The following is a 19,977-nucleotide window of genomic DNA, read 5'->3' on the forward strand; positions in this document are numbered from 1 at the left end:
CAGTGATCTCTGGCTACGTGTTTGCCGCCTGAAGCAGCTCCATCAGCATCAATGATCAATGCAGCTGCCTACCTGCCCTCCCTGGGAAGCGGTGTCCCATTTCTGCTGCTTTATTCCACTGCTCTCGCTGCTGGGACAGAGAGAACAAGGACAGGTTTGTTCCTGCTGCTGCTCTCCCCCTGACACCACAAACCCACCACCAACCAGGAACCACCCAGACCATCAAACAAACAAAAAACAAACAAAACAAATAACTAACGCTGGTGTTTTTAAAAACCAATTAATCAATCACAACATCAGCATATGGTGATAAATGTCACCTGCAGATTTTTTAGCTCTCACATTTACCTCTTACCTATTTTTAAGACAAACAAATAAAAAACAATAATATTTTAGAAGCACACCTGGTGAAGCCAAACAAACATTTAAACATTTTATAGTCACAATCACATGAATAAATGGTTCCGTGCAAACGTTTTGAGCCACTCCTCATTTCTTTACATTTCACTTCTAAGCAGCCTGACTTTTTTTTTTTTACTTTTAAAGCTGTCTTGAGCAAACAGATCTCCAGTTTTCTAAAGGTCTTTCAAAGTTTTTCTACTTTTTCACTCATTTTCAGTCCAGTCGTTGTACCTCATCCTCTTCAGAGAAATGTGTTTTATGTGTTTGTCTCCTTACACTGACCTACGAATCATTCATTCAAGCGTAAAAGGAACCCAAATTCAAGAAAAGAACCATTATTGCATCTAAGACAAGAACCAACTTAGTGAAGGACCTAGTTTCAATTTTAGGGCTCTTCATATGTTGTCTGTCATAAAGGCACTTAATTTGTTTTAATTTGTTTAGTTGCATCTAAGAAAAATGGCTAAATAACAAGGTGTTAACTGAAAATGGGGCATATCTCGGCATGGTGTGCAGTGTGTCCTTTGAGGAAACTGGACAAGAGAAGCACAAAAAGAAAAAACATCAGGTCTAAAAATCTAACTACAGCAGATTAACAGAGTCTGAAAGTGATGTCCTCGAGAAACAGGAACAAATCCAGCAAAGACCTGACACAGGACCTGAGAGATGCATCTGGACCTTCAGCTCATCTACTTTTGGCTGAAGCCTCATCAGAAATGGTCTCCATGGAAGGATGGCCATTCTTAAGGGAGGTAAACAGGAAGAAAAGCTGAGGTATGGCACATGACACAAGAACTGGGCTGAAAATCAGTGGCAGCAGGTCTGATGGAGGATGAGTCCTCCCCAGAGCCCAGACCTCAACATTACTGAAGCAGTGTGTGATTATCTGGACAGAGAACAAAACAAAAAGGCAGAAACATCCAAAGAGCTTTGGAAAGTCCGTCTGGAGAATTCCCGAAGACTAATTAAAGACATTAACAGAAAGTTTGTCTAAGAGGGTTTAAGCTGTGTTGATGAATGAAGCTCTCAGACCAAATGTGAACTTCCATGATTACTGCCTTAAATAGGGGGTTTCTGTCTGTCTTCATGTTTCAACAAATTTCTGCACCTCTATCCAATATATAAAGAAATGAGGTGGCTTAAAACTTTTTCACTTTAAATTTTCCATTAAAAAATCATGTCAACGGGAATGTTTATGTAATAATGAAAACGAAACTCACTTATTTAATTCATCCCAGTTTGAAACGTTTACTCTCTCAACACCCCAGGAAAGATGCGCTGAAAACAATCAAAATAAACGCCCACAGTAATTAAAACATGTAGCTAAAATCGATTAAATAAATAAGCGTAAAAATGGTTAGGAGGAGTGATGACAGTCAAAACTGTAAAACAAAAACCGAGCTGCGGGTTATAGCACGTGTGGAATTTATTCCAAGACTCAGGGAATTAACTCCAGCATTTCCCACTCCCACACATCAGCTTCCATCATCGCAGCGGATCAGACTCCCGCCTGGAGGGGACTCACCTTGATAAATTAGGATAAAATACAAAGTTAATAAGTGAAAAAGCCTTTTCCAGCTACGTCTTAAATAGGGATCCATTCGTGATCCGCAGTCAGTCGGGTTTGGACAGCATCACCTGGTGAAAACCCTCCGGCTGGACACCCGCTGCTCCCTGCGCTGCTCCATCCGGCTCATCCGCGAGCGGCGCACCGCGCGCCTCAAAAACCGCTGCACCTGCTCATTTGCATAAAATATGCGCAGATGGGCGAGCTGGGAGGGAGCCTGGATGACTGACCTGTAGACTGCAGTCACCATCGGAAGACAGGAAAACCGCTCACCTGGAGATGAGCTTGTAATTAAAATGACTGTTCCTGTGTCCATCAGTGTCGTTTTATATGAACTCCGGAGAATTTGGTTTAAATTTGTTTGTAAACTCAAACAGGAGCCACAAAAACAGCACCCCCTTGAGTCCTCAGTGATGCTGAGTCCTCAACGCAGCAGGAGGAGGCAGTGGAGGTAAAAGTAGCTCATACTTGGTGAACCTATAACAATATGTTGTCTTGGAAGTTCTGATGGTCCAGGAGTTTCCACTTTATTGGATTCACATGTTAAATTGTTTGTAAACACAAATATCTAATCAGCCAATCACATGGCAGAAACTCAATACATCCAGTCATGTAAACAGGAAGACTTGCTAAGGTTAAAAGAAAGCATCAGAAAGCGCATTTGACTGACTCTGAACGTGGCATGGTTCAGTAAGTTGGGAAAACAGGAAGCTGAGGCTACAATTCACACAGACTCACCAAAACTGGACAACAGAAGATGGAGAAACGTTGCTGGTCTGATGAGTCTCCATTTCAGCTCCACATTCAGATGCTAGGCTCAGAATTTGGTGGAAACATCATGAAAACATGGATCCATCCTGCCTTGGAGCAAAGCTTCAGACTGCTGGTGGTGTAATGGTGTTACGGATGTTTATTTGGGCCACTTATTACCAACGTGGCCTGCTTTAACCACCACAGCCTGCCTGAGTATTGTTGCTGACCATGTCCATCCCTTTATGACCACAGTGTAGCATCTTCTGATGCTACTTCCAGCAGGATAATGCACCATGACACAAAGCTCAAATCAACTCCGCCTGCTTTCTAATAAAATAAAAACAAAACAGCTTGGCATGTGGTTAAGATAGTCATTTATAAAGGAAAGGGTTATGTTTGACATGCCAAGTTATTTTATTTGCAATTTTCCTCTGGATCATTCAGATTTGACCATCTATATAATGGCTTGTAAACAATCTACACAGTGAGAATCTCCCGTTCCACTACAACCCAAAGCTGCTCTACTGGATTGAGATCTGGTGACTGTGGAGGCCGTTGGAGTCCAGTGAACTCATTGTCATGTTCTTGAAAGCAGGTGGAGATGATCTGAGCTTTGTGACATGGTGCATTATCCTGCTGGAAGTAGCATCAGAAGAAGGCGCATTATTACACTGTTGATCCAAGACAGGATGGATCCATGCTTTCATGATGTTTCCACCAAATTCTGAGCCTAGCATTTGAATGTGGAGCTGAAATCGAGACTTATCAGACCAGCAACGTTCCTCCATCTTCTATTGTCCAGTTCTGGCGAGTCTGTGTGAATTGTGGCCTCAGTTTCCTGTTCTGTCTGTTCAGAGATGCTGTTTTGCAGACTCTGGTTGAAACCAGTGCTTATTTGACTTTCTATCATCTTCAACCAGTCTGTCCATTCTCCTCTGACCTCTGACATCAACTGGGCTTTATGGTCCAGACAACTGCTGCTCACTGGATATTTTCTCTTCCTCAGACCATCTCTGTAAACCCTAGAGATGGTTTTCAGCAGTGTCTGCAGTTTCTGAAATACTCAGATCAACAACCATGCAACATTCAAAGTCACTTAAATCCCCTTTCTTCATCATTCTGATGCTCAGTTTGAACTTCCTCAAGTCGTCTTCACCACGTCTACATGACTAAATGCACCGTGTTGCCGTCATGTGATTGGCTGATTAGATGTTTACATTAACAATGAACTGAACAGGTGGACCTAATAAAGTGGCTGATGAGTGTATCTGAACATATATTGACTACATTTAACTTAAAGTAACAAGTGATGCAATCTGCATCCCATCAGAAAACAAGTAACTAAATTTAAGGAATATGAAAGACAGCATCAAAAGAAAAAATGTGTTTTAGATGGTCCCAACTGAAGGTTAAGCTTTCCACTGATCTACAGGAAACATTTTAGTGACATTTGTGGAGCATATATGAATTATTGAAGTGAGTTGTATTTTCTAAAATAAAAAAAAATAGCATTTCAAAGTGATGTCTTCTCTGGTTTCTTTTTTCAGATGGCTTTTCTTCTGGGTGCTGTTGGGACCACGACGGCCCTACCTGAACCTAAACACATGACCTTTAATAGCCGACAGGAAACACAACCCTCAGGAGTGAAGCTCTTGATATTGTTGATGTGACCTCGGTGTCACCCGCCGCTCAGACCTGCATTTGCATGTGAAAGTCTGGTTTTAACCAGAGGAAACGTTTCCTGCATCCGTCTGTCTGTCCGTCTGCTGTCTGGCTAAAAAGGCCTTTGACTGACCGAAGCCTTCTGGGACCCCGGTGGGCTTTGTGTGGCCCAACCAGGAGGTGTCTGCTTTCATAAATTGAAACAGGACCTGAGGAGGAGACCGGGGGGTAAATCGGAGGGAAGTTTGAGAAGGGAACACAAAGAACTGACTTAACTTTGATTTGTGAGTGATTAGACTCTTAATCTCACATAGAGCCTGTTTTAAGAGTCTGTTTTTACAGAAATGAAAACTGACGCAAACAAAGCTTTGAGTTCATCTCACACACTGCAGCCAAAGTATGGCGCCTGCTTTGTCCACTGCAGACTGATCACTGAAGGTCCCCCGACATGACTGTTTCTGTTCTGCATGAAACAGACTTAAAGGAGTCTGGAGTTATTCCACTTTCATAATGCTAGACTTTTACCTGTCCATTTAAGATTAAAAACTTCTCTGGAAGACATATCAGGAACATTTCTGTTTTATTTGTTTTTATTTGTATTTTTAAATAAAAGCAAACCTGGGTAGTTGATTTGATTCTTAGTATGAAAACTGAGATACAGGATTATTTTATTTTGATTGCAGGGTCCATTAATTACAAATATGTAACATTTGAATTAAAGAAATCTTTTATTTTCTGATTAATTCTTAAAATGCTCATTTTAGTCTGAAAATCTCAACTGTCAAAATATGTGGTTATTAGTTCCTTGGTTGGTATTACAGATTTAAAGACAGTGATCTCACTGGCAGCTCTTTATGACTGAACAGTGTTTTGACAAAACATTCATCAACCACTTTATTACATAAAGTTCAGATCCTCATTAGCAAACAGCTAGTCATGTAGACGTGGTGAAGACGACTTGCTGAAGTTCAAACTGAGCATCAGAATGAGGAAGAAAGGGGATTTAAGTGACTCTGAACATGGCATAGCTGTTCATCTGAGTATTTCAGAAACTGCTGATTTACTGAGATTTTCACACACAACCATCTCTAGGGTTTACAGAGAATGGTCTCAGAAAGCAGTAATCCAGTGAGCTGTAAGAACAGGAAACTGAGGCTACAATTCACATAAAATCACCAACACTGGACAATAGAAGATGGAGAAACGTTGCTGGTCTGATGAGTCTCGATTTCAGCTCCACATTCAGATGCTAGGCTCAGAATTTGGTGGAAACACCACGAAAACATGGATCCATCCTGCCTTGGATCAACAGTTCAGACTGCTGCTGGTGTAATGGTGTGGGGGATGTTTATTTGGGCCACTTATTACCAGGGTGGCCTGGTTTAACCACCACAGCCTGCCTGAGTGTTGATGTTGACCGTGTCCATCCCTTTATGACCACAGTGTAGCGTCTTCTGATGCTACTTCTGAAATAAACTACAAATCCTTGTACAAAGCTCAGCTTCTATTTTGCAATCTTAAAATCTGCAGTGGCTTACTGTGCACTTCTCAGTTGATTTTAAATTACTTGAATTGGGGCTAAAACCTTTAAGAGCTTTATAAACTAAGCCTTCATACTACTTTTGTTTTATTTTACAGATCAGTTTTCTTTAAAAAAATCAAAAACATCAAATTCTGAAGGGATGAAGTTTTTTTTCTTTTCTTTTTTGTGAAATAAACCCTTGTGAATAATTTAAAATGTAATTAGCTGATAATACTTTATAGAAAGTTTGGAGATCCATTGTTATCTAAATGGATCCTGAATGAAACATGAACTATAAAACTGCTTTCAACCAAAAGATGACCTTGATATTTTACTTTTGAACAACTTAAACACATAAGGAATAAATATATCTGTTTTGTGTGTGTGTGTGTGTGTGTGTGTGTGTGTGTGTGTGTGTGTGTGTGTGTGTGTGTGTGTGTGTAGCCAAAACCACCTCCAACTGTAACTACCCAGTAAACCTGTTGGTATGTGGTGGGTTTTAATTCAGCTCATTTGTTAACAGATAAGAGCATCCATATTTCTGCAGAAGTGTGTTAGTCATGGAGGCAAAACAGTTTAAACATCTGCTGATCATTACATCAAGCTCCTAAATTCAACAATGAGTCTTTCACCTCAGACTTGAGCGTATAAAAAAAGTCACAGGTGTTGTAAACGTTGCTCACCAGTCAACTGATTTTCAGTTTATTTAGGTAAATAAATGTAAAAGTTACTGAAATACACAAAAATCCTTATATATAGCCATTACCAAAGGTAAAAATGGCCGTGCAGAAAAAGAGTTACCACAAGCGTTCAGCACAGCACATGCTACGTTCGTGGTGTGAAGCGGGACAAACCTCCAAGAAGACGTGTTTCTGCAGGTCTGTTGTATTCAGCGGTTTTATTTCAACAGCATCGCTCAAGTCAAATTCAATTCTTTCAGCAACAACGAAACAAAAGAGAAAAAAATGACATCCCATCTGAGTTAAACAACGCAGTTTTCAGTCAAACCGTAGAAACAGATGAAAATAAAATCAGGTGTGAAGAAAAGCAGCCTAAAGCTCTAAGGATATCCATCATGTCAGACTCGTTCAGAGTACAGAGCTCGTCCACAAACAAAAACATAAAAAGGCAATTTGAAAGTGAACATTCAAAGATCACTGAGCAATCACCTCCACCTGCGTCTATTTACGATGCGTTTGTGTACACATGAAAAAAGGACATAATCTATCAGCTGATCTATCAGGAAGCTTCGAGCTGAATGGATGCTGATTTTCTTCTTCAGCATTTGTTCATCTCCAGGAGGTTAAATACCAATCACAAGCAAGAATCATCTGATTTGTTATGCGATGGTTAAAATTTTTAATCCATATGTGCTCCAAAGATCATGAAGCCGTGACCTGGAGGTAATCGAGTTAAAACATACATAAATACCAGTCATGTTCAAGTTAAAGGCAAGTTTTGTTCAGACTAAAGATGGTGGTTCACAACTTGAAAAAAGTTCTAATATCTACACATCAAGTTATTCAAAAATGCAACTTACAGTATTTACACAAAGATTTTACGCGGTAAATCCACGTTTAGACAACTTTCACACATCTGGCAGCGGAAGCTGTCAGAGTGGACGACCTGGAGGTGTGAGGGCTGTGAAGAGTGTTACCGTTTTAGCTTCTGAAAGCTAAACTGGGCTGGACATGATTCAAAATAATCTCTCAAGTTTGGTCCTCCAAAAAACGTTCTATGCTTTTGTTTCTTTTAGACTAGATATGGTGGATTACCTCTGAGGTGAAACAGCATGTTAACACTCATTCACTGTGTGTGTGTGTGTGTGGTAAACTGTGGGATCTTTGGATAGAGTCTAGTAACTCTGCTGAGCATGCAGCGTTATCTGGGCCGGTGGTTAGCCAACAGGAAGTCCTTGTCTTTGCAGGTGAGGCAGAGTTTGAGGTTCCTGAAAGAGCCACCTGCGGTGTAAAATGCCCAGATGCCCATTATGAACAAGATGATGTAGGTGGGAACCAGGCTGCCGACGTAATTTGGGTTCTGGAACGTCTGCAAGACAAGAAGACAAGATTTTTTTCAAAGATCGCTTCAGATTTTTAATGTATGAAGAATGAAGATTGAAGTTAATGTGTTAATTAAATTAATGAAGTTAATTTGTTCTTCTTGTGGAGGCAAGTACAAAACATAACAGACAAAATAATAAATAGGATAAAAAAGATAAACCTTCAGCCTATGGAGTGTAGGCAAAAGTTTAACACCCAACCCTTTTTTTCCCCAAACAGAAGAAAGTCAACACATACGGTAAAATTAACCCAGATATTTAACTCGTAAAATAAAACCATTTAAACCAAAGTCCTTTATATAACCTCATGAGGTGTCTCATGCATCATTGTGATGAACAGTCTTATAATTACTAAACATCTATTTAAAAGAGTCACACATTTAAATATTTTCTAGACAATTATTTCTAACAGAAACACTGTGACATTTAATGTTGGTTCCTTTAGTATTTGTTATTTTATGAATAACGGATTAGTTGTTTAACTATCCTGTTTATTAATTAATATTCTTAGTTTTATCATTTTTTTTCCCCTAAAACATCAACACAGTGCATCATATATGGCAGGATTAGTGAATGATAATAAAAACAAGGATTGATGTCTTTAGTTTTATACAGCAATTCAACAGATTTAGACATTTAAATTTTTTTCATAGTTTGTGTCTTTTTCTGTTTATCAAGAATGATTATTTAAGAATTTGGCTTTAAGAACTGTGTTTGATTAATCTGGATTTTGCTATGATCATTTTTGTACGATTTCCAAATATGATGCATTTAGTTTTTCCAAGATCAAGAAATAACTTGTTAGAATCAAAACTAGTTTTTAACTATATAAAGTTCAAATTCCACTGTATCCTGAAGCGGCTTCAGATTATCCCCGCACGACAAAAAAAAAAAACGTTGTGTCATCAGCAAATACGGTACAATCACAAACCAAACCTAAATCATTTACATACAATATAAAACAACAGGTACTGAACTTTGCGGCACTCCACACAATACCTTCAAAGACCCCGACTCATTTATATAAAAACCGATAGCTGTTATCTAGATAGCAGCTCAATCATGGGCGAGTCCTCTAATACCATACTTGTATATTTATTTAGGAGAAATTTATGATCAACTGTGTCTAATGCTTTCTTTAAATGCAATATTATTGCAGTAGTATGTCAGATAAAATCCATCAGTGCCCATGAGATGGCCCGGTTTTTCCTGAATCCATATAGTTGGTTGCAAAGAATATGCTTATAAAATTTTTTTAATATTAAATTATATGAAACGCATGTTGTGATTGTGGTCTTTATTTACTTTGTTTTTAACTTTTAACTGACTCACCAGGCAGGACACTAAAAGATGGTTGATGACGACGGCAGCCAGCGACCACCAGCGTTGGTTCTCACAGGCATCGAAGAAGATGATGCCCCAGAACATATGAAGCAGGATGATGGCCATGGTCATGAAGGCTTGAAGAGGGTACAAACAAAACAAAGGATTGTTTAAGAACCCAGAGTTTCCTCATACAGATGTAAACATGGCGCCACTTGATGTTGAATTTTTGGGTCATTACCCAGGTTTCCCTTACAGGTTTTGTTTTGCATTTAAAACTGAAGTAAAATAAAAATTAGATGCATGATTCATGTTTTTTTTCTCTGTTCTAAAAACGATTTGATGCACATCAGCAGGAGCTGAAACAACCCTGTAAATCACATCTTATCTGCATAAAAATGACGACACAGTTCAACCTTTACCTTTTATAACTGGTTTAATTTAATAATGACTTGAGACTTTCTTTATTCTCTCATATCCATCTCTTCTCAGTCAGATTTGACTATTTTTTTTAAAAAAGTAAACTACATTTCCCTTAAAACCAGCATACAACACGGTGAGATTTACCTTCACATTCGTTTTTAGATTATTTCATAGCATATTCTCAGGTTTCCTTTAGAAAAATGTCAGATAAACTCTACTTGCTCCTGGATGACCATGTAACTTTAATTTAACTATTCTATCACGTGTGCTGGTAAAAATAAAATATACATTTCATCTATAATAATACATTTTAATTCAATATCTGAAGTAATCGAATTGGCTTCAATTTAGTACAACTCAAATTTCAATCAGCAAATGGTACAAATTACATGTGTTGTTTGATGAGTGGTATCATTTTCTTGACTTTAATCTCTCTGGTTTTTAAATTATATACATTTCTGAGTTTATGAAATGCACCTGAACGCATCACAAAGTGGTTTCGCATACTCATGCTTCATTCTCTGACACAGGTGTGCTCCCAGGAACTAAAATTAACAGTTAATTTGAAATGAATCAGTTAGAAGAAAAAAAAAAAACTCATCAGTTTTCTGCCTTAAAACAAAAGTGTTGGAAGACTGAAAACTGGAAACTTGTCGGTAGTAACCAGAGTTTATAAGAACTGGTACCTGAGGACAGGAAGTAGTGCTGCGAGTCTCCATGGATACCCACTGTGCCCGGCCCCACTGAATCAGCCAGAATGTTCACCACGGAAAACGCTCCACTCATGAAGCCAAAGCCAAGACCAGACACTGCAGTAAACAACAGAACAATGTTTATTAACACATGCAGACTTTTCAATTGAAATCACGCTAAGACAGGAGTGTCCACAGTTGGTCCTCAGGGCACGCTGTCCTGCAGGTTTTGGATGTTTCCTGCTGCAGCACACCTGACTCAGATTGATGGGTCAACAAGTTTGGGCAGAACTTGACAGGAAGCTTTTGATAAGAGACATATAGTTTTAATCAGCTATGTTGGAGGAGGGAAACATCTAAAACCTGGAGGACTGTGGCCCTCAAAGACCAGAGCTGGACATCCCTGTGCTAAGACACGAGCACAGCTGTATTGTTTCTTCTATATTTTAACTCATGACAAATTTCAGACAATAAGCCACAAAAAAACAAACATAAAATGTTAAGATATACAAAAACAATAATGTTTGCTTAATATTTTACCCCAACAGGTTCTAAAAATGGTATTCTGCAAGTGTGAACTGTTTCTACAGTTTCCTAAATTTTATTTACGCAGCACATTTATATATTTAATCACTTTTGCTATTCTTTTCATTTATATTTTTCACATTGAAGCACAAACTGAAAAAACCTTATTTACATCAGTAACATCTATCTCAGACTATATTTTGGTGATTTTAGTGGAACTTTTTAAAAGCTGAGTAATAAAACCTAAAAGAAGAGAATTTCAAGTGTGCAATAATCCACAAAGACACCCTTTAAAACCAAACTAAGGAGCTTTGGCATATTTTCTCAGTTACTCTAAGGACGGCCAATTCAGGATGCATCTTGCATTCAACCTCTACTGTGAGCTGTCCAACCAGTAAAAGACAGTCTGATGTTGACTCTTGTCTTATGTCTTTCTCTATTTCTTGTCCTCTAATAATGTCTTCTTATGTTTCTTTATGAATCAGTCATAATGCATGTTTAAAATGGCCAAAATGTTTATTCCCGCTTGCTAGAATGTGACGCAGTGTGTAAAACGAAACTCAGCTGTAACGTCACGCTGCAGCCTGAGAAAAGTTGTGAAGTGCACTTTCTCTGCCTCGTGATGATGCTGGGCAACAACAGCTCCAGAATCGAACACAATGTCACTTTCCTACTGAGTTATAATGTCAGAAAGTTACATAGTGCGTTTTTAGGCAACATTAACCCAACCTTTTACATTTTTTAAATATCAGTATAACAATGTCAGTTATGTTGTAGAGCTTGTCGTATGACTGAATCTTTGAATACACGTGAGGGAAGGTGATGTAAAGTGCAGCCAAACAGTACCAACCATAGGCCAGCTGTCGTATAGAGATCGGCATGGTTTCCTCCTGACTGAGAGTGAGGAGGCCTTCATTAGCTTTCCTGAAGGAAAACACAAACAACAAAGTCTCAGTTTCTAGTTTCACTCTGTGCTGTAAACAATGGCATAAAAGTATGTGTGTCAGCCATTGGAAGATGATCCGAGCTTTAATAAAAAACATTTAACAGTTCAGAATAAAAGGTGGGAAACTGGGACATCCACCTACATTAACATGCTGGGTCAAAACTATTCATGTTGAAATGATCATCATTAAAGAGTGCACTATTTAGTTATTCTTTTTTTGTGTTTGCAATCTAAATACGTCTTCAGTCATGTGAAGTGAAATGGTAAGAGCCAAAACCTGACTTACTTCAAGAGCTTGTAGTAAGCAAAGCGGAAGGTTTCCTGTAACAGGACTGACAGCACCACGCCGAAGATGAGCAGAGCTTTCTGCTGCACGGCGCTGTCCTTATTACTGATCTGAACCGAGATGAACCACACCAAGGAGGACAGCAGTAGTGACACCAGCCAGAAAAACGCTCTGAAAGCGTTTAGAATGGAAAGTTCAGAAAAAGGGACATGTTAGTTGTTTGATTCCAGTCTGATATTTCTGTAAATCCTGTGAATAAATCTTTAAGTTCTATTAAGAGATACTTTAGATCACAGAAGTCAAACAGCAACTTCAAAATACACAACTTTCACAGGATAATCTTTTTTTTTTCTTGTGTATTATGACTTGCCAACTTAAAAAAAATCAACCCATATGTGATGCCATCTCCAGTTCCCACCTTCAAGGTTAAAGGCGAATCAAACAATTAATATATGTTTAAGCTAATAACATTAGTCTGTCAAAAGTTGCTGTATTTATCTCAGAGATTAACATAAAATAATTATCTGAAACCAGACTGACATTTACATTTCAAAGTCTGATTTATTCTTGTCAAACGTCAAAATCTCAAAGTTAAAGAAATACTTCAGTCGTTTAAAATAATAGTAGTTACTCAACCAGCTGGATAGACCAGATTCAACCAGAATGAATGGAGTTCCCCCTTCATCGTGTTTGATCATTGGACAAAATTATAAGCAAACATCTTACCTTACTTTCCTAACATCTATTTTATTTTTCTCCAAATGTAAGTTTCGGGCATAAGAAACATCTGATAAACTATTTTGAATCATTAATTGTTTACTGATCAGTCGCTAACAGTTCGTAATGCTAATACCATGCAATATTTGGACTCTAAAGAAGAACATGCCATATGTGAGAGTATATATTGGAGTTTAAAATGCACTAACTATATTAGTGTATGAATATAAAGATAAAGTATGGAAAAATAAGATCGTGATGGAAAATAAAAGCTAACATTAGCAACCGAACCAAGCTAAGGAAGCGAGAGGCTAACTAGCTAGTTAGCAAGCTAGCTCTGGTTTCTAGCGTTTTTACAGTCGCTAAACCTACAGCAACATATGTCTTCTCCTTCTATCTTGAAGACAAATCACATGCTACAAAAACAAAAAAAAAGAAGAAATCTTCTAACCCTGCTATAAGGAAAATGACCCTCAGGGGCTCCCGGGCGATGGTAAACAGGAACAGAGCAATGGCTGGGCCGAAGGCGATGAAAGTGCAGCCGAAAAAAACTGCTGCCGTCATTTTGGCTCTTCAGGTGGAAACAGCAATACCAAGGTTTATATTTTTCCGTTTAAAATGTATCTACAAATATTTGCCTAAACTTCAACAAATCCTAGTCTCCTGTTGCTGTTGATTTCCTTGTACCACCAGTATCACAGGGTTTTAATGACGTCACGTGACCTCACGTGACTCTTCAGGGGAAGGCAGTTGAGGGCGGGGGCGGGGGCGGCGGCGGCTGGGTCGGAGAGACCACAAAATAAATAAATAAATAAAACCTGGCGATTTAAAGTTTACACTAGAACACATAAATATCATTTTAAAAAGTCAAATAACATAACAATAAACCAGAAATAAAATGAAAGTGAATTCAGGCATTTTTAATGTGAATTTATGTATTTGTTTAAAATATTACCTGTATGTAAAAGATGGACATATTTATAAGGACAATATTCACTGGGTGAATGTTTTGAAGCCTCAAGTTCAGCAGTGGATGGATCTTCATCTTTATCTTCATCTTCTTCTTCTTCTTCTTCTTCTTCTTCAGGTTTGGCTGCATCAATGGAAAATTCTGCCATCTCACGTTCTGTATTATCTAGGTCAGGGGCGTCAAACTCCAGTCCTCGAGGGCCGGTATCCTGCAGGTTTTCATTGTTTCCCTGATCTAACACACCTGAATAAAATCAAATGGATTTAACAGCTTCTTGTCAACTTCTTCACAATAACCCATTAATTTCAGCCAGGTGTGTTAGATCAGGGAAGCAATGAAAACCTGCAGCATATCAGCCCTTGAGGACCAGGGTTTGACACCCCTGATCTAGGTGGTTCTTCCTATGCTAGATTAGGGATATCCAAAGTCGATCACCCAGGACTGCAGTCCTGCAGGTTTTCAGTGTTTTCCTGCTTCAACAAACCTGACTCAGTTTTAATTCTCTTTTGTCATTTATTTAAAGACATAAACACTCTACATTATTTACCTTATTTTATTTATTTATTTATTTTATTTTTTACTTTTTATTTATTTTCTTTATCCAGCATACTGATTGAAAACAATGTGGAGTTACAGCACAAACAAATTTAATCATGGTCAACAACAGCAAAACACAAAAACATTTAAGCCTCTGTCTCGAACATCTTCTTCCTTCCATCCATTCCGGCCTTGTCTTCAACGTTCTTCCTCCAGTCTCCCGTCTGCTTTTCCTGAGACAAACCAATGCAGAGAAAAACAGCACATTGGTTCAGAAAACTAACAAATAAGTCGATGAGACAATGTTTTGCTTGCTCAGTTTTCAACTGCAATACAGCATGAAGCGTTCTGACATTGCTAACAAACAATACTGTACAGATTCCAGTGAGACTTAGCTAGCTGTACTCTAAATTAACATCTGAGGCACTCACCTCCTCTTTCACCTCCTTCTTGACCTGCTTCAGGTTGGCTCTGAGGTCCAAAGACACTTTATGTTTGGAGCCCAGCAGTGCGGCCAGCATGGCGTCAGCAGACATCCGTACCCTCTTTAGGGCCGGCTTTTTAAACTTTCCATTCAGATCTTGAACCTTTAACTTCAAGTCATCAATCTGACACAAAACACAGTAACCTGTTTTCATTTTGTGTGTTCAAATAGCACTGATAGTCACTTATATTGAGTTTAAATGATGTAATCTGTTGCTTTTTATTTTGTTTCTGTTGAATTTAAATAATAATACATAAAGTAAAGAATACAGTCTAAGGGTAAATCATCTTTCCTATCTTTATAAAAGCGAGAAAGTAAACATCAGAAATGCATATTACACAACAGGATACTAAAATGCATACCTCCTTGTTGGATTTTTTTACTTTTATCTCCATGTCGTATCGCTCCTCATCCACCAAGTCAATCTGCTTGTGAAGCTGCCGACACAGGTCCTGTCGTTAGAGAGGAATGACCTGTCATTCAGTGTTAAACTCAGCCTCTCCCTAACCAAGACTCCGTGTCTCATTTCTTTCCAGAATGTTAAGGACATCAACCTGGATACCCTCTCCTCTAGCATCAATAACATCCCTATCCCTGTCTCCTTTTCCTCCCCAGATAAACTGGTTGTTTATAACAGTCTGAATAATATTCTTAACCATCTTCCTCCAGTGAAAACTCGTTCTGTCTCCTTGTCTCACACTGCTGCCTGGTTATCTCTGAAATCAGGTATTTAAAAGCCAAAAATCATCCGCTTGAACATCTCTACAGGAAAACTGGTCTCACTATTCACAAAGAAATGTACAATTACCATTTGCTTTTATTGTACAGCGTCCTTGAGCGACTTGAAAGGCGCTTTTAAATAAAGTGTATTATTATTATTATTATTATTATTATTATTATTATTATTATTATTATTAAAATTCTTCTGAGTTTATGTGCTTTGAGTTACTACTTGCAGACATGGAAAGGTAATGTCATAAATAGGTTTGTATGTTTACGTAGAAGACTGAAGGAAGCAATCCTGATGTGTGTGTGTAGGGGTTGTTCAGTTATTGCATTCACAGTGATGAACTGATGAAATGACAGGCTAGCATAAAGTATAAGGACAAGTTAGCAGGACATTAGCAGGATGTTAACTAGCAGTTCCTGCTAATGGCCAGTTGCTCATCTGGGGAAGCTGCTACTAGTGCTGAGCTAATTTCTCCTCATAACTTGCTTTCGCTTCTGGTTTCATGGCACACAGTCATGTTGGCAGGACTAAATTAGCATATGACATGAATGTACTACTTACATGATGGTGTTGTAACAGTGTTGTCTTGAAAGGTGCCTTTTTACGGTTGTTTGTTCCTTAAGAATCGTTGTTGGCTGAAATTCTTAAAGCTTTATGTTTACGTATACAACCCATAATATGAGCAGTTTTAAAGTCTATTACTATTTCTGAACTTATACAACCTAACCAGCTGTTTCTTTTGTAATATGCTTACAATAACTTAGAATTGGTTTGAGCAACATGTACCCAAGTTTTGTTCAACAATATATATTAGTATAGAAATAATAGTAATAGTAATAGTTATAGTAATAGTAAAAGTGGTTGTATGAAAGCCAAACATAAAATCATATGATTCATAAAATTAAAGCTAAAAAATCTGGAATTTTCCATAAAGCTGAAGGGAATTCCACAGACAACAAGTGGCTGTAATTTCAAAATGATAATTCACGGCGACTTCAGTAAAGTTAGAGCAGTGGTTCCCAACCTGGGGTCCCAGACCCCCGTGGGGGGTTGTCAAAGAACACAGAGGGTCTGTGAGGCGTTCACTGACCAAGTCTTGTATGATTATTAAAATTAAATTAGGACTTTCTCATTAAAATCACAATAACTTCGTTTTGGATAAAAAGCGTCTGCTAAATGACTGTAGAATAGAATAGAATAGAATAGAATAGAATAGAATAGAATAGAATAGAATAATTTGCTGACTGGATCAACAGTTGAATCAAAGGGGTCTTAAAAGAATAAAGGTTGGGAACCACTCTTTCTGAGTATGTGCAAACGGTCATAGGGGTGGTGGAGGATTACCTGGAGCTGCTGCATGGAGTCTGGGGTGGAGAAGGAAGGACAGTTCTGCTCCATGTACTTCTTTTTCTCCTTCTCAGCCTCCCGTGCCTCCTCCTCCAGAATCGTCTTTCCAATCTGCAGCAGTAAGCTCTGGGAGGGGGGAGAGATGGCTCATAATGACAAAAATCAGGACAAAAACTGAATTTAAAATTAGCTTTTAACTATAAAAAAATCTGACATTTAGTAGCCAGGGGATTATTACTATGCAGGATTTGTACAAGTTTAAAAGCATTTTCAGCCTTTAAATGTATGGCAGCTGGTCAGACTATTTCTGAGGGTGAGGATAGTTTTGGTTCTTGTACGCTACCTTAAGATGATTTTTCCGGCTCAAGGACATCTTTTTCCTTTAGTTAAAATCAAACCAGAAGTATAAAAAGGAATTTAGTTTTTTTCTGAGGTTTGTAAATTCAGAAAGTCATTCTTGAATCAGGACTTACTCAGCCATGTTGCCGCGAATAATTCCTGCCTGTTGCTGGAAGATGAAGCAGAGATGAATGAAAATACCACAACGTTGTGGTGTCTGTATAGATGTTGGTTCAGTGTATGAGAGAGAGAGAGAGAGAGAGAGAGAGAGAGAGAGAGAGAGAGAGAGGTGGAGCAACAGTTGTCTTTGGAGGCTGAAGGGTCGACAGCAGCAGCAGCAGCTGAGCCTGAAAAATCCCTTTAGGAATTCATCTGAAGGTTTCTCGGCACAATTTCGGGTCACAACAAGGAATCAGCATTTTTAGTTCAGCTTAAGTCTCCTTTAAACAATCTGATCATGGTCTGGTGAGAAAATTCTGAGTTACATCCAGTTTGGAATGATGAGTAAATGATTTATATTACTGCTGACGATAAAACAGATGAACGCATCTCATTGTCTGAGTCACTTGATCAAATGCTTTGTGGGAAACAATCACTCATTACGATGATGTTCAGAGTTAAGCTGAACCACCCAGCAGGAGAAAATCAGCCCCCCAACAATGAAAAGTTTAAACCACAACTCTGTTCCCAAAAAACAAAATCTCAGCCTTTGAGAGAACTGTCTGTAATGTTCTTGGAAAAAAAAAAATCAAACCAGACATCATTAAATCAGTAATTGTAGCTCAAGTCCATTTTCTTAACTGTAGAGAGCTTTTTTGTGTCGTCCTTTGTTTCCTCCAAGTCTGCAGTTGACCCCTCCTTTCATTCCTGGCATTTCCCTCACAATGATGGGATTGTAATGGAGATTAATTTATGGCAAAACAAACACATCTTGCTGGATAGTTGCATTCAGTAAAATGCAAGTCAGCCCTTATAAGATGAATGCATAGCGTATAAAACCAGTTTCTGCAGAGCCTGTTAATTTATTATAACAAATCTAAAACAAATGTTTTCATCCTGATTAAAAAATATTGCAAATTTAACACTAAAATGGAAAAAAAAACATGATAATGGATTCAAAATAAAAGCTGAAACCAACAGTGAGAGCAGACTTTTGTGGCTGACGTGCAGCGAACCACATAAAGCTCCCAGCAGCTGTCAGCTCTAAACTGGGAGGATTTATTTTTCTTTCTGCTTCCCAGAATATTCAGCTGCTCAAGCAACCAGGGAGGGAGAAAAGGATGACCACACATTCACGAACACACACGTAGAATCAGACTCACATTGTCTTTCCTGCCTCAGCATCCAAACAAATGTTTTTCACCGTGACACTGCTCACTGCTTTCCTAGACATCCAAAGTTAACAAATAAAATGACCTCATTTGGATCTTTTTACCTGCACAGATTTAATGACGATGAAAAAGAAGGAAACAGAAGGACAAATTAAACAACTAAGTTTATGTTGTATGTATGATACATGTCATTTCTCCATCATGAGCCATGGAAACTCTGCAGCTTGAAAAGAAGACAACTGGGCTGCAGCTTTAACTGACTGGTAGGAATTCATGACCCACCAGAGGTTAAATACTTGGGAGTCTCTACCAGTCAGTTGTCTTACTTACTCACTAAAAGTACCGAAGATTTTTACATGATACTTTTTACCCCATTAAGTTCTAATTTTTTTCATTTAAATAAATGAACAAATACATTTAATCTGAAACACATTTAATTATTTAATTTCCTATTTCTCCTGTTGGATTTATTAACAGAGCGAATTAGATTCAACTCATGTTTGATCAGATCTATATCTGCAGCAATGGCAGCATTGGAAAAAAAAACATACAAAAGGGACAAATAACCAAAATAGAAAAGTTATTTTCTAGCATGAATCTACATTCAGGTTCCCATATCTAGCAGATATATGGGAGACTTTCATGAAGGCTTCATGCAGCCAAAGATGGTCAAAGTTTAGCTGGAAGAGTGCTCTTTGTTCTGTTTGGTATTTGGTATTTTAACCCAGAATGTCTTCTTTCAGCCATATATTTTACCCTCATCCATCTCTGGTTTCATTTTAGAGTTCAATAGATAAAACTGGTTTTCAGTGCATCATGATTTTGAGTGTTGGAGCTGCTAAGATCTGATAAATCTGAGGGAACCTTGACTAGTGGAGGAAGATGACTAAATATTTGAGAACTTGACCAAATGGATGACCTAAAGTCTAAAGGGGCATTTCTGATTTTAGTGCAATGTCACAGGTCAAGCATGTAAATGTGGAAGATCACTGATGCCATCGGTGTCTAAAAGTCAGGGACAGGTCACAGAGGCTCCCCAGAAGCACCCTGGGAATGTGAGGAGTCTCTGTGCACCTGTTATCTCTAAAGAATATCCATGTTAGGGCTGTTTTCTTGCAAATTCTTTTAAAAAATTAAAAAAAAAAAAACTATTTTAACCTTCTGATGCATGAATTATTAAAAAACACAATCAATGAAAAAGCACAAAGAGTCAAAAACAGAAATAAAGTTTTAACTATTTTTATTTCTGGGACAATAAGGAGGCACTCCCCTTTTTCTCCACTAGCTGTCCTACTCAGAGCTAGTTTACTTAACCTGAATGCACCTGTACACCACACAGGCGGATAATCCGCTTAAATA

General features: G+C 38.2%; 2 protein-coding genes across 3 annotated transcripts; both read right to left on the reverse strand.

Moving 5' to 3' along the window:
• Positions 1-6,785: 6,785 nt before the first annotated feature.
• aph1b (APH1B gamma secretase subunit) lies at positions 6,786-13,599 on the reverse strand. Its single transcript, XM_041989457.1, has 6 exons — positions 13,332-13,599; positions 12,164-12,334; positions 11,782-11,855; positions 10,401-10,523; positions 9,301-9,428; positions 6,786-7,955 (listed from the first exon to the last, which is right to left on the reverse strand). The coding sequence occupies exons 1-6, from the start codon at positions 13,442-13,444 to the stop codon at positions 7,788-7,790; spliced, it is 777 nt and encodes a 258-aa protein (XP_041845391.1). The 5' UTR covers positions 13,445-13,599; the 3' UTR covers positions 6,786-7,787.
• A 934-nt stretch (positions 13,600-14,533) lies between these two features.
• LOC121642656 (troponin I, fast skeletal muscle-like) lies at positions 14,534-17,429 on the reverse strand. 2 transcript variants are annotated; one of them, XM_041989473.1, is made up of 6 exons: positions 17,422-17,429; positions 17,292-17,328; positions 16,946-17,074; positions 15,234-15,323; positions 14,819-14,995; positions 14,534-14,620 (listed from the first exon to the last, which is right to left on the reverse strand). In XM_041989473.1, the coding sequence occupies exons 1-6, from the start codon at positions 17,427-17,429 to the stop codon at positions 14,534-14,536; spliced, it is 528 nt and encodes a 175-aa protein (XP_041845407.1). The 2 variants fall into 2 exon arrangements, with proteins under 2 accessions (XP_041845407.1, XP_041845417.1); XM_041989483.1 differs by having other exon boundaries at positions 14,534-14,611; positions 14,804-14,995.
• Positions 17,430-19,977: the final 2,548 nt, after the last annotated feature.

The sequence above is a fragment of the Melanotaenia boesemani genome, chromosome 1 (genome assembly GCF_017639745.1).
Source record: "Melanotaenia boesemani isolate fMelBoe1 chromosome 1, fMelBoe1.pri, whole genome shotgun sequence".
NCBI lineage: Eukaryota > Metazoa > Chordata > Actinopteri > Atheriniformes > Melanotaeniidae > Melanotaenia > Melanotaenia boesemani.